Source organism: Cydia pomonella, chromosome 12 (assembly GCF_033807575.1).
Source record: "Cydia pomonella isolate Wapato2018A chromosome 12, ilCydPomo1, whole genome shotgun sequence".
Lineage (NCBI taxonomy): Eukaryota > Metazoa > Arthropoda > Insecta > Lepidoptera > Tortricidae > Cydia > Cydia pomonella.
The window spans coordinates 18,705,884-18,721,006 of NC_084714.1; the positions used below are offsets into that span (position 1 = coordinate 18,705,884).

The 15,123-nt window shown below is 36.1% G+C and overlaps 1 protein-coding gene across 1 annotated transcript; it reads left to right on the plus strand.

Annotated features, from left to right (window-relative positions):
* The first annotated feature begins 117 nt into the window (after positions 1-117).
* LOC133523787 (exonuclease 1) lies at positions 118-14,851 on the plus strand. The gene is made up of 11 exons (XM_061859518.1): positions 118-441; positions 1,605-1,724; positions 2,419-2,470; positions 3,142-3,351; positions 5,663-5,878; positions 8,955-9,114; positions 9,831-9,964; positions 10,285-10,496; positions 11,113-11,785; positions 12,553-12,734; positions 14,510-14,851. The coding sequence occupies exons 1-11, from the start codon at positions 281-283 to the stop codon at positions 14,526-14,528; spliced, it is 2,139 nt and encodes a 712-aa protein (XP_061715502.1). The 5' UTR covers positions 118-280; the 3' UTR covers positions 14,529-14,851.
* Positions 14,852-15,123: the final 272 nt, after the last annotated feature.

Genomic DNA, 15,123 nt, shown 5'->3' on the forward strand with positions numbered 1-15,123 from the left:
TTTTTAAGAGTTCTAGATTCGACAATTTTGTAACATACTCTATGAACACCTTTTGCATTGAGCAAAAGGCGGGATTTCTTTATTTTGACAGTAGCTGTCAATGTCAATTTTCTAGTTCAATGTTTTTGGGAATTTGGGTGAATTATTATCCAAAATATTCCCATTCCAACAGTATTATGTCTGCATTTATTAAATAATTGCTAGTACAATCATGTCATGACGATAGATATAATATTTATTATAAATAAATCGTGTTTATAAGTGTTTTGGAATCTCCAATATGGGTATCACAGGTTTGATCCCGTTTTTGGAGAAGGCCTCACGGCGAGCTAACGTGGGTGAATTCAACGGGTGCACCGTCGTCATAGACTCGTATTGTTGGTTGCACAAGGGAGCCTTTGCCTGTGCTGATAAGTTAGTGAGAGGAGAAGAGACTGACATGTGAGTTCCTGACACTTTTCATATTTTTATTTTTTTGAATGAAAACCCTAAAATTGGTCTATTCATGAGGTAGAAAAGACCCGTCTTCAAAAGAACCTTGAAATTTGAATCTTATGGAGCCAAAAGGATTTGAAAGGTGAAGTTAAATAAGTTGTACAGAACTAAATAGTCAATCAATCAAAATATTAATTGTTGGTCATGAGTTACAGAGATGTTATTCTAATTTACAAAGGTCTTCATGCCTTGCCTCAGAGGCATACAATATGCGAACTTAATTCTAAATGAGATCATTTATGTGGGTACCTATATTAACCTTTGATATTAACTTTATGCTACACATTACAAGATTAGTTAACATATTATTTTACATTCTGTTAAGAAATCAGAGATGCTGTAAAAACATTTCTCTACAAGCCAGTGAAAAAGTTTTCTTTTAAATTCCATAGGCATCAATTTTTTTAAATAGATTGGTAATTTATTATATATCTTTGGACATATTACCATAACACTCTTCGAAAAAAATGCTGACGTTGACCTAAGATATCCAATATCATAACAATATTTAGACTGAAGACGTGGTCTTGGATTTCTGCCTTTAAACATATGCAGGTTATTTTTAACAAAAAGACTGATTTCAAATATGTAAAGGGCTGGAAAAGTAGTATTTTATTCTCCAGAAATAACATACAACACGATTCAGTTTGATTAAGACTGTATAGCGCAGAGGCATCTTTCCTGTAATCTAAAGACTTGGTCTTTATTCCCAACATTTTTTTCACATGACATAGGTGTGGAAGGCTAGAAGAGCTGTATTTTCTGTTGATACTTGCCTAAGTCATTTTAAAGCATAGGCAAATCTACTTAATTTTGGTAGTATGTGTTCTGAGTGGTTAAGCCAATTAGAGTTAGAATCTATCATTATACCCAGAAATTTTGTGGAGTTAACATATTCTATTTCTGTATCATTGTACTTTATACTTATTTGAACTGGTTTTCCATGGGTAGCGTAAAATTCCATGCATTTCATTTTATTTAAGTTGACTTGAAGTTTGTTTATTTCTAGCCACTTGTTGACATCTCTAAATAGTTTATTTACTTCTTCTTTGTACTGTGCGGTATTGACATTTCTTAGTTGAAGTAACAAAACACATTTTTAATTTCAGTCATATCAAGTATTGCTTGAAGTATGTGACCATGCTGTTGTCAAAGAACATCAAACCAATATTGGTGTTTGATGGACGCCACCTGCCAGCAAAAGCTATGACTGAAGCTAAGAGAAGAGAGTAAGTTTTGTATCTGCTAGTGTTGCATATATGTACAGTTTATTTATTTTCCTCTGGCATCATTACAAGAACTCTTGAAAATAGTAGTATGACACATTGCCCAATGATGACAGAAATATCATTGAAAAAGTTATGAACTAGTACATATATTGAGTCATTGCAAAGCAATTGGTCTATTAGATATGCCTCATCTGGCATATCTAATAGACCTCTAGGCGTGTGTATATTTTGGAAGGTACTACTATACTCTACACCAGGCATGGCCACCAGGTTGATCGCGACTGTTAGTCCAGTCGATCGTGGCAAGGCAAAAAATATAAATATGTAGACCGGATTCATGTAAGGTTTCAAGAAGTATGTAATTGGTAGATCGCACAGGGTTTCGTTAGTAAACATGAGATCTTGGGTCGAATCAAGTTGGCCACCCCTGCTCTACACTGCTTTGCTTGGCAATCTTCTGGCAATTGTGCTTGATTTATTCAGACTTAGCAGGTCAGGCACATGAACCAAATAAATATATGCTGACTTTGCATATATTTTATTGTTTAATTTATTTAATTGTATGGCATTACATTATACATATAAATCATAAATCTAACTCCAGAGCATTCATCCACTTGATAGCTTCAACATTTTATGCTTAACAGGTTTTAAGTAACAATGTTTTTATTTAAAGAAATGTAAATATTTTCAGGTCGCGTGATATATCGAAGAAAAGAGCAGCTGAATTATTAAGTCTTGGCAAGGTACTTAGACCACTGTAATTTACCAATTTTACCATGCATGCAAAACCTACATCAATTTGGATGTGAAGACTGCATTATTCTTAAAAACAGACTAATAGTAACTACTACACTAGTAACTATTACACTAGTAGACTAGTGTAATAGTTATTTGTAAATAACTATTAAAAAAAATATATAAGGGGTAATTAAGGGTTAAACAAACTTTGCCACAGAGTGAAAACACAACCTTTTTCACCATACCAATGTGAGGCAAATTCTCACAGTGAAATAAAAAAAAAACAATTCAAATGACTTTATTAGGAAATTTCTCATTCAAAATCATCATTTAAAAGTCAACCACATGTGGATAAAATGCAACTTTCTCATTACTATTTGAACAATCAGTGCTTTACCCGTTGGTATGGTGAAAATTTCTTTATTATAGATAACGTAAATAAATGGTATGTTACCATTTTAATATATACTTCATACAAATGTGTATGCAGGGGTGCCAAGCTAATAGCTTTGCTGACTGTACAAAAAGCCTGACTCAATAATTTTTAAAATGGGTCATTTCACTAGCTTTCATTTGATATTGATACCGATATTGCTATGGAAGGAGTTCTGACGCAGTCGGGTAAAAATTAGCAACCTACATCAAAACAACTCAAAAATATAATAATAATCCTCAGATTGAAGAAGCCCGATCCTACATGCGACGCAGCGTAGACATCACACACGCTATGGCGCTAAGCCTTATCAAGGAATGTCGTAAACGCAATGTGGACTGCATTGTGGCTCCATACGAGGCCGACGCCCAACTGGCATATTTGAACATCAAGAATATAGCCCAGTTGGTTATAACGGAGGACTCTGACTTGATACTATTCGGGTGCACTAAGGTAAGATGCAAATAATAAGGTGTCATTAACATGGTGTTCATCAACTGTTTCTGTCACTGTTTTGAGTTTCAAATCGCGTGAGAAATTATCCCTCATTACATGGTTCTTATGATTTACCCTAAATGATAGGACTCTCATCGAGACGCAACATAGCCATGCTATACAAAGTGTTTTTATTTAATTCCGTTAACTCCGGGGTATGGTTAAGTGCGTTTAAGGAAACTAAATCGCATAGTTAAAATCAAAAAATAATAATATTTTTTTTTATACATATATTTTTTTTTTATAAAAAGTATTTAAATGTTGCATACCTATAGCGTTGTTGTAACACGGACATTACATTTAATTCAACCAAACAATTGAAAACTGTGACATATCAATGTCATTTTGAACATCGATCGTCCGAGATAGTTACGTTTAGTAGCAAATGTACACACTCGTGCTAAACACTAATCAATATGTGAACAGGCCCTAGGGCAAGTGTACACGCTCGTAAGGGCCTTATAAGATAAAAATTAATGATTGATTATCTCCGAAATGGAGTTGATTAGAATATTGGTGTCTTTGAGAAAGTTACTTAATTTAAGCTCAGGAATGCACCCTCAAAATTAACGCAAATCAAAAAAAAGACGGTATATATTTTTTTATTTTTATAAAAAGTAGTTAAATGTTGCATATAGCGTTGTTGTAACACGGACATTACATTTAATTCAACCAAACAATTGAAAACTGTGACATATCAATGTCATTTTGAACATCGATCGTCCGAGATAGTTACGTTTAGTAGCAAATGTACACACTCGTGCTAAACACTAATCAATATGTGAACAGGCCCTAGGGCAAGTGTATACGCTTGTAAGGGCCTTATAAGATAAAAATAAATTATTGATTATCTCCGAAATGGAGTTAATTAGAATACTTGAAATTAACGGAAATAAAAAAAACAAGGTGTATACATTAGAAAACTTTATACTTTGTCACATGTGATATGTATTTAGCCATATGGCATTAATACAAATATCTGGGAGACCGAGCTTTGCTCGCAAAACATACAAACCCAAAATTCGCGTTTTCCCAGAGATAAGACCTGGCTAGATCGATCTTTTGCCCCCGAAAATCCCCGATGGCATGTTATGTGATTTAGTGAAAGTAGGACAAGATTACGAGCCATTTGCAAGATTTGATTTTCTACAGACATTGAGAGAAGTGACAATGCAACAATAATTGTATATTGTATAAATAAAAGAAATGAAAAGTCACAGCAAGCGTTGACAGATGATATGGTCGTTCATGAAAAACCAACTTTTTAAATATGCGATGTTTTTTAATAATTTTTTAGTATTAATCATTTTTTCTTGGATGATTTTTTTTTGTAATGTTTCAATGTAGGTTTTCATTTTTTTTTCAACAAAAACCATACATATCTCGCAAAATATTAATCCTATAAGTATGAGTATGGTTTCACTCGATTCAGCGCAAAAAAAAAACACAAATGTGACACCTCACTCGCCTATTTTGTAAAATATTAATATTTAAAAATGAACCCCCTGCACATACCCCCCCAGAAAAGGGGGTCGGATCCGTAAATTTGGGTAGGATTCTGCAGATATTCATTTCTAGTGCCAAGAAAAAGGTCATTAACAAATTTTTATCGATGTACAGTCAACCAATTTGAATCCTAGGCCACTATAGAACCTTGTCGCTTTAACTATTAGATACTTGACACGCATCACTCAATAAGCACTGTCGTAGAAGTCATTATGGCATGGTTCTATAGGCCACTAGGCCTAGGAATAAAATTGGTTGACTGTATATATTTTGCCGCCAAATGGCCATATTTAGTCTTATTTTACCTGTACTATACGGGAGACCCGCGCCGGCTTTATAACAAGCAATATCCTGAGTTGGGTCTATTTCGTGATGCGCATTTAATGTACTGGTTCTCTGCTTTTGTTGTCTGTACATGTTCGTACATGTTTGTGACTATCATGAATAAATGTCATTCATTTCAACATATTTAATATCGACAAGGCAGGCTTCGTCATAGTTGCTACATACAAGGGCAGTATCCACAACATGCTTCGTCAAAATATATTTACTCTTATAGAAAATGTCAAGGTCAGACATCCAAAATGTATGAAACAGCCAATTTTTTTTCGCGATTTCGGGGTTTGTCCCATAGTAAAAGTTGCTCAGTACGACCTATATATTCACACTGTAAATTATTGCTGGTGACTAAATAAACACACACACATACCTGTATACACACACACACATACTTACAAACTACATACTAAATCATAATTTCCAGGTCCTCTTCAAAATGGACCTCGACGGCACGGGCACGCTAGTGGAGACCGCCAAGTTGCCTCTCGTGATGCGGTGCCCCATCGAGCACTACCGCTTCGACAAGTTCCGGCAGATGTGCATCATGTCAGGCTGTGATTATCTCGCGTCTTTGCCTGGGATCGGATTGGCTAAGGCCAGGCAGTTTGTTACGGCTACGCAGGACAGCAATTTTGCCAATGTATGTTATATTTCTTGACATTTTCTACACCATCGACCAGTCAGATTAGCTACTCCTTATATGAAACGTCAAAGCGAATTGCTACCATGATAAAACACAACCGGCGACGTCTCAATAAAACCATCTCCTCTATTTAAGTGTTTATTGATTTTAAAATTATTTAAAGTGCAAAAACAAATAAAATATACCGTTAAGGCGAAGGCTAGGGCAAGCTCTTTCCATACAAACTTGAGCGCGTTTTTTTTTCATTTGTGTTTGCGCTACAGTTATTATTTTTGGTAAATATGCTTATTTTTCTGTTGTTTGGCTTGATGTTTTTTTTTAATTTTAACTTTTTGTATTTTTATTTTTTTTTAATAAAGAAAAATTTCTTCTTCAAGTACTGCGTATATCCAATATATACAAGCAAAAAATGAAATTAAATGCTATAGTGCCAAAACTAACGAATAAAACTTGCACAAGGTTTGTATGGAGAATGCCTCGCCCTACCCTGCGCCTTAAAGGAGAAATGTTGAAAATTCATATTATAATTTCGCTACGACATGTGCTTGTTCTGCTAATACTAATTATACTACATAATGTTTTTGAAATATGGCAGTAGTTTATTTAACTAGTTAGATAACAAGTATTATATCATTACCCTCTATTACTTCATCATCGAGCACTACCGTTTTGACTAGTTGCGGCAGATGTGCATCATGTCCGGGTGTGATTATTTGGAGTCTGCTGGGATTGGGTTAGCTAAAGTCAGGCAGTTTGTTACGGTTACGCAGGACAGCAATTTTTCTAATGTAAGAATATTTTCATCGTTACCTGAAATCCTAGCCCAGTCGGTAATCCTTGCCTACGAAGCTGAAGGTCCCGGGTTCAAATCCCGGTAAGAGCATTTATTTGTGAGTTTAAAATAAAATAAAATAAATAAATATTATAGGACATTATTACACAAATTGACTAAGTCCCACAGTAAGCTCAATAAGGCTTGTGTTGAGGGTACTTAGACGACGATATATATAATATATAAATATTTATATATACTTAAATACATAGAAAACACCCATGACTCAGGAACAAATATCCATGCTCATCACACGAATAAATGCCCTTACCAGGATTTGAACCCGGGACCATCGGCTTCATAGGCAGGGTCACTACCCACTAGGCCAGACCGGTCGTCAGTTTATCACAAATATTTTTTCCTGAGTTATGAAAGTAGTCTATGTATTTTAAATTTTATCTATATCTATCTATTATATAAGTATATCTTTATTTATTATAGTCTACGTTATTGTCAATCAATCATTACCGTCACCGTCATTACTAAAACTATTATTCGCAACACCATATTTCGTTCTTTAACACAAAATTAATATCATAATAATTATTATCAATTTATCATCATCTATAATATTACAATAATTTCTAGAAGAGTTTCTACTTTCTGTGTATTCTCAAAATGCCAGGAATACCAAATGAATTATTACATAGCATTTGTCGACTATAATAAAGCATTTGACTCTTTAAAACATACGGAAATATGGAAAACACTCAACGAACAAGGAATCTCACAAAAATATATTAGAATAATACAAGAAATTTACTCCAACAGTACGGCTAAAATTAAACTAGAACGTTTAGGTGAAGAATTTCCAATAAGGAAGGGTGTTCGTCAAGGTGACCCGTTATCCCCAAAAATATTTATTGCAGTTCTTGAGAGTGTTTTTAGAAGAATGAACTGGGAAAACTATGGGCTCAATATTCTAGGCAGAAAACTAAATCACCTAAGGTTCGCTGACGATCTAATACTAGTATCAGATAACCCGACAGACCTGAAAATCATGTTAGAAGAACTAGACACACAGAGCAAACTAGTTGGCCTATCTATGAACATGTCAAAAACAAAACTAATGTCAAACAGTGCTAAGGCACCAATAGACGTTAATGGAAATGAAATAGAGTATATGAATGAATATGTATACCTAGGACAAGTAATATCACCGGAAGACCAGACGGACAAAGAGCTGCAGAGGAGAACCACAAATGCCTGGAAGAAATTTTGGTCATTGAAAGATGTCCTAAAAGCCAAAGAAATACCTACAGGACAGAAATTTAAAATTTTCAAAAGTTGTATCATACCAGTCTTATCATATGGTTGTCAAACATGGGGACTTACTAAAAAACAGGAACAAAAATTAAATGTTTGCCAGAACAACATGGAAAGAACCATTTTAAATATAAAGCTAAGAGATAGGGTGAAAATAACTACCATAAAAGCAAAATCCAAGACCAAAACCCTATCATCAGTGATCAAGCAACAAAAGTGGAGATGGGCTGGCCATATAATGAGGGAAAACAAAGATAAATGGACTAGAGAACTTGTGGAGTGGTGCCCAAGATATAACACCAGAAAAAGCGGGCCACAACAGTACAGATGGTCCAACGACCTAAGAAAGACTGGAGGAAAAGCTTGGATGAGTGTTGCAAGAAATAGACCAAAATGGAAGACTTTGGAAGAGGCCTTCGTCAAGGGACGAGTTGGAGTTGCCGATGGAAATGATAAATAAATATACTTACAAATGTAAAAAAAAAAACTTCAATAATAAAGGCTATTTTTATTTTATTTATTTATTACTACCCACTAGGCCAGACCGGTCGTCAGTTTATCACAAATATTTTTTCCTGAGTTATGAAAGTAGTCTATGTATTTTAAATTTTATCTATATCTATCTATTATATAAGTATATCTTTATTTATTATAGTCTACGTTATTGTCAATCAATCATTACCGTCACCGTCATTACTAAAACTATTATTCGCAACACCATATTTCGTTCTTTAACACAAAATTAATATCATAATAATTATTATCAATTTATCATCATCTATAATATTACAATAATTTCTAGAAGAGTTTCTACTTTCTGTGTATTCTCACAAGCCTTTACCTTAGTTTTAACTACATAATTATCTGATTTATGGTACTAAAATACTTATTATAAATATTTTGTATTTGCATTAATATAGGTAGGTAGCATCATAATGAATACCATCACAATCATCATCATATTAACTCTTGCAGGCCCTGAAGAAACTGCCAAGCTTCTTCAACCGGTCCAGTCTCACAGTGACAGATGAATACCGGGAAAACTTCTTAAAGGCTGAGGCGACGTTTAAACACCAGTACGTCTACGATCCCATAGAGAGGCAGATGGTACGGCTCACTGAACCTGATGACGAAGGTAAAAAATAATACATTCTGTCCTAAGGGCCGTAAACATGAATTTCCGAATGAGTGCGAATTGAAGCCCGAAGCCGAAGGCGAGGCTTTCTTTACACGAGTTCGTAAGTCCTGAGGAAAGGAAAATAAATAACTCTTCTGCCTAATTTCGGACTTATGGGTTTTGGATTTATGGACCGTATCGCCTAGCAAGTGTGATTAAAAATACATTACAGCCCTAGGTTGTAATATTGGATTTACGGATCGCATCGCGTACTACGTGTAATAACACCTTCTACGAACAAGTGTGATGAAAAAGACATTTTCAGTGAAACTTTGATATTTAAAGTAAGACATCTCTTGATCCGTATCAAGAGAAACATCTCAGAAGGTAGCTCATTCCACAACTTGCACGTTCTGGGCAAAAACGAGCGAGATGCCCGCTTGTTCTTGGTTTGCCAAGTGTGGAGGAGCGGATCTCGGTATGGATCGAAATGACTAGCAAATTGAGCTAGTGAGGTCAAAAGAAATTATAAAGCGATTTAAATTTACCGACGTTTGCCACATTGCCACATCTGCCTCGACGTAACCTCAGTGTTTTCATACTATATAAACTGCAATGGCATGTATGTACGAAAAAAGTGACTAGGTGTATTGCCTCAAGTGCCCAAAGCAGGAATCAAACCAGCGCCTACAGCTTTCTTCCATACTTATTTTCGATTATTTCACTAATTTCAGACATAGAAAAAGCGTTATGCGTGAACGCAGGCGAACTATTAGACCCTAAGACCGCGTTCCAGCTAGCTTTAGGGAATTTGGACCCTTTCTCCTTGAAGAAGATGGATGATTGGCACCCTGACTACAGGCCTGTTGTGAGTAATTTTTTTCTCTTTGAATAAAGGTTTACAAGATACATGTGTTAACACTGATCCACACACCACAGAGGCACAGAGACGTAAGGATTTTGTGCGATAAAAAGTCAATTTATATGCACCGAGTTACCCCATATCAAAATCCCGTATCTAAGTGTCGAGCAAACGTAGCCATGATATGCTTGTCTATCCCTTACTTTTGTCAAACACCAAAGAGCATAGGCAAAACTGTTTATTGTTGCACATTATTGTTGTGTACTTTATCGACGTGCGAAGTATTGCACGGTACTTTTACTAATTAAAACTACTACTTTTTTCAGGAAAACGGCATGAAAACGGACAACTGGAAAGACAAAGGAACCGCACCCCACCCTAGTATATGGAGCCCGGACTTCTCAAAATACTTGAACGAAGATAGCCCGTGGGCGAAGAAGGTGAAGAAAGTTGAGCCCATCATAGCCGTGCCTACGGTTAGGACGAGGAAGGTGGTTAACTTGGTGGCTAAAGTTGTCCCGGAGACTCAGGATGCAAGGTACGAATACAGGCTAAATATAATTTATATAATACAGTATATAGAACCTGGACTTTGCGCAGTACCACAACTTGAGCCCATCATAGGCGTGGATACTATTAGGATGAGGAAGGTGATTAATTTGGTGGCTCCAGAGACAGGATGAAAGGTTCGAATGGGTTGACTAGTGGACAAGCCAGGGACAGTAGAAACCGTGGGATACAAGTACCGGATAGCCCTTAGTATAATTTTTATGGTTATGTTGCTTGTCCCCACGAGGGTTCACCATAGCATCGAGCCTACTACACTAACTTCGTTTTCAATTCGTAATTTTACACCAACTTCAACTATAGTTTTTTAAAATGATTTATTAATTTATGCCTCTCGGGGAAAGTGACATACCGTGGAATTAAGCAATTGGTACAACGAATATCATAACTTTTTGGGTAGAAAAAAAAAATGTGAATACCTTAGCTTTTATGTCTAAAATGCTAACACACACAAAATTAAAATCCGGACATCTTGGTACCTAATTAATTTACAAGATTTTAATTTTTGCTTTTGTTTGCTGAGAAATACACATATGTATACAGCTTTTCACATACACATTGTAGTAACATAATTTATTCTGTTTCAGTTTATCAATAGAAACACTAAGCAACATGTACTGCGTTCAACCGGCGTTGAAAAAACCAAAACTGGACCCAGACGCAACATTAGACCTAAGCGATACCTATCTAGACTCACAAGACCCAAACAAAGCATTCCAAGACGACGAAATCGAAAGAAATTTACCTCAGAACAAATCTCCTATCTTAGAAAATAAGCAAAGGTCTTTTAAGAAAAGTTTAAGCAATACTTATTCCGTTTTAAAAAGACTGAGCAAGTTCCCTAGAACGACTTTAGACGGAAATTTAGTAGAAAGTAAGTTTTTCAACGGACCCAGTGTTGTTATAGAGGAATCTCCAGAAAGGACTAGTAAAAATCCATTTAAAATTGAGAATAAAACTGAAATAGAGCAAGAATCTCCTGAACGTGTTAGTAAAAATCCTTATAAAATTGAGAATAAATTTGAGATTGATTCTCAATGTTCTCAGATTGAAGATTCTCAGCTTGGGAGTTCTCAGAAGGAGAATTCTCCGTGTAATAGTCCTGTGAAATTACCTAGTCCCGTTTTAGAGCCTAGCCCTAGATGTAAGACGTTTAGGATGCGATTGGAGAATGAAGTGTCTAGAGAAATTTTGAGCGAAGAATCTGTGATAGAAAACACTTATCCTATGGAGAATTTGGTTACCCCAGTGGATTCTCAGGTAATGTACCACTACACCTTATAAAACAGTCTCCCGCCGCGTCTGTATGTATCTATGTTCGCGATAAACTCAAAAACAACTGAACGGATTTTCATGCGGTTTTGATCTGTCAATAGAGTGATTCTTGAGTAAGGCATAATATGTTAACCTCCGAAGGCCTAGCCATACAAATAAAAAATCCAAAATTAGCCACTGAAATTTGAACCTATAGTGCAGGGTATAAAGTTAAATAAATAAATTAATTATAGGACAGTTGATTTTATTTTATTAAAAAATTGAAGGAAACAAAACAAATGCAACTCTGTTCCAATTGAATATGATATAAATTTCATCGAACTGAATAAGTCATATAGGTAGGACGTTGGGCCTTACGAGGTTAAGGTTTTGTGTTAAAAAAGTTTAAAATAATCTTATACGAGCTAAAATATAATATCATTCAAAAATCTTCGGTTATTATATGAAATATAAAATAAAGTTTGGTCTGATGATAGACGCGATTATCGACATTATAATTGCGGAATGAAGCATTTTTTTTTCTATCAAGCGGTCTCAAAAATGAGACGGTTGCTCGCTCAATACGTTACCACGTTGGTAACCGCGTCCATCATAGGTGCTGCGGAGTCTTTTTTTTATGATAGAGGAAGTAAGTGATTACCGCCGCCCATGGATACTTGCAACACCAGAGGGGTTGTAAGCGTGTTGCCGGCCTTTAAGATGGGAGTACGCTCTCTTGAAGATTTGAGAAACATTATATTCTTTTTTTACAGGAATCGTACGGCGAGTCCCCTCCTAAAACAGCTTACAATGGCACCATTAGACCACTACCCCTAAGTCAGCCGGGGAAACCGAACTTCAAGAAGTCTACCTGCAGAGTTCCGGGGCTGAAGCGGACCGTCTCCGTGCCGAGCAATCAACCTACTTTATTGAGCAAATTCGGATTCCAGAAGAAGTAAGTTGAGGCACCATCATTATGAGCTATAGGGGCCGTGTGCGCCGGCGGGTCTGCCATCTTGTGGCCTGAATCAGAAACATAAACATGTACATTGACACTTCACCAAGTTCAAGTGCTGCCATCTACCGTTCTCATACTTTTTCTTTCCCATAGTAGGTTCTGCCATCTTGTGGGCTACATTGGAAGCATAAACTTCACATTTACACCTCGCGCTAAAAATCTGACGTCTCCTATGCTGCCCCCTACAGTTTATGCACATTCCCTATACAATAATGCCTTTTGGTAATTTGTCATTTTTTTTTTATAATTTTGGACATTTTCATAAAAATGTGACAGGGTAAATAAAACCAGCAAACCTTTTTTTAAATAAGTCATGAAAATAGTACCTACTTATAAGATGGACACTCATTAAAAACATGCCCGCGAAGTTTTCTATTCTCATTCTGAAATGTCACATGTTTTTTTCTTATATTTCTGACTGCTCTGGGTGCTTACCCAAGATGCCAATTGGTTACGTTCCGTAGCGAACGAAACGCTAATGTCTCTGTCGCATTAATATGGAAGTGATAGAGAAAGACTACCGTATCGTTCGCCACGGAGCGAGCGATTGGCATCTTGGCTACGCTCCCTGAAATGTCATGCTTTTCGGAATCCGTAATTCAGATGCGTGATTTAAAAAAGAAAGTGGTATGGGCATGTGATGCGGAGGGATGAAAGTCATGTGACGAGAAAGGTATTACGAATGAATGTGGAGGGATGGAACGGCAGAGGAAAACCTAGGAAACGGTGGATGGATTGTGTGAGAGATGACATGAAACGAACGCGAGTGAACGATGAGATGACGGGTGACAGAAAGATATGGAAGAAAAAGACATGCTGCGCCGACCCCAAATGAATGGGATAAGGGCAAGCGAATGATGATTTAAAAAAGAAAGTTAAGGTTAAAGCACACACACTACTTGACTGTATCTGCTGTCTATATCAAAGGCAGCCTTATAGCAACTGCATAAGGGACATGTTTATGTCTTTAGATATTTTTTCGAAATTGTGTATACTAGAGTCAGACCAGGATAATTTGGCAGCGATTTTGATAGCCCAAACAGTGCAAGTGTTAAATTAATTTTGAACAAGCAGAAACGTCTGCGAACGATGCTATTAAGCTTAGAATAAAATTTATAAGTGGAAAAATTACTGTCTTGGGTGTCTCGGGTGGTGGAAAATTTGCTGCCTATGGGTGAGGTCTTGGTGGCTCAGATGGCAGAGCGCTGGAGTATCGATCCAGAGGCTGTGAGTTCAAGTCCCACCCAAGACAGTAATTTTTCCACTTTTAAAATTTATTCTAAGCTTAGTGCAAGTGTTATTTCAAACGTCATATATCTATGAAATTATGACGTTTATTTAACACTTGTACAGGCTGGGCTATGGAAGGTAGAGGCAAGGAACAGAATCTCCATATACCAAAAAGTACCCAACAAAAAACCATAAATAAATAAATAAATATATGTGGTAAATAGTATACCTAGAATATTTGAGAAAATCTAATCATAGACAGCGCACTTCACTCCGTCAATAACGCCTAGGTTCTTAGCTACTCTAGCGCTACTCTGGAGAGATTTGGAACTATTATTTACAGCTGGACACTTTTGCAAAAGTTCTGCCTAAGGCGATTCTGTTCCTTGCCTCTACCTTCCATAGGTTGGGCTATCAAAATCGCTGCCAACTTAGCTTGGTCTCACTCTATTGACTAATGACAATAATTTCTTTTGTTGCAGACCAGTATTGAAGAGATGAGTTTTTTTTTCAAGAAAAAACCTAGATTTACCCAACGACATACTATCTATAATGCCGTGTCTGTTGCATTCTTTCGAGCAAAGTCCGCTGCCTCTTTCTAACAACACTGACAAGTTTTAACGTGCGAAAGAGACGGGCATAACTTTGCCAGACACGGCCACGCTTTTTAAAGGAATTATCTGTAGGAGTAACATTATTTTGTTTAGTGTCGAGAGTTGCATTTATTTTTAATTGTTGATTTTGTTATGGACAAGGGATGTGCCCTGATTGTATGATGTTAATTTCTTAATTATGTGATTATAATTATAATAATATGAATCAAGGGTTAAATGTTTTATTTCAATCCAATGCCTTACCCGTCCATTATTTCGACCAACCACCAACTGCTGAATTTACAACTGCTGTTTTTTCTCACCTGTTAAAAATGAAAATGAAAGTGTGTTTTTTTTTCATTCTACCATAAAAAAGTTTATTTTTAAGTGATGAGACTGGAATTTTGTTCAAAGTTGTTACCAGTACATAATATAATAGCAGCATTTACTTATATGGGTATCAAGGGATGAGCTTTGTCTCACTTAGAGGTATTCCAATTACC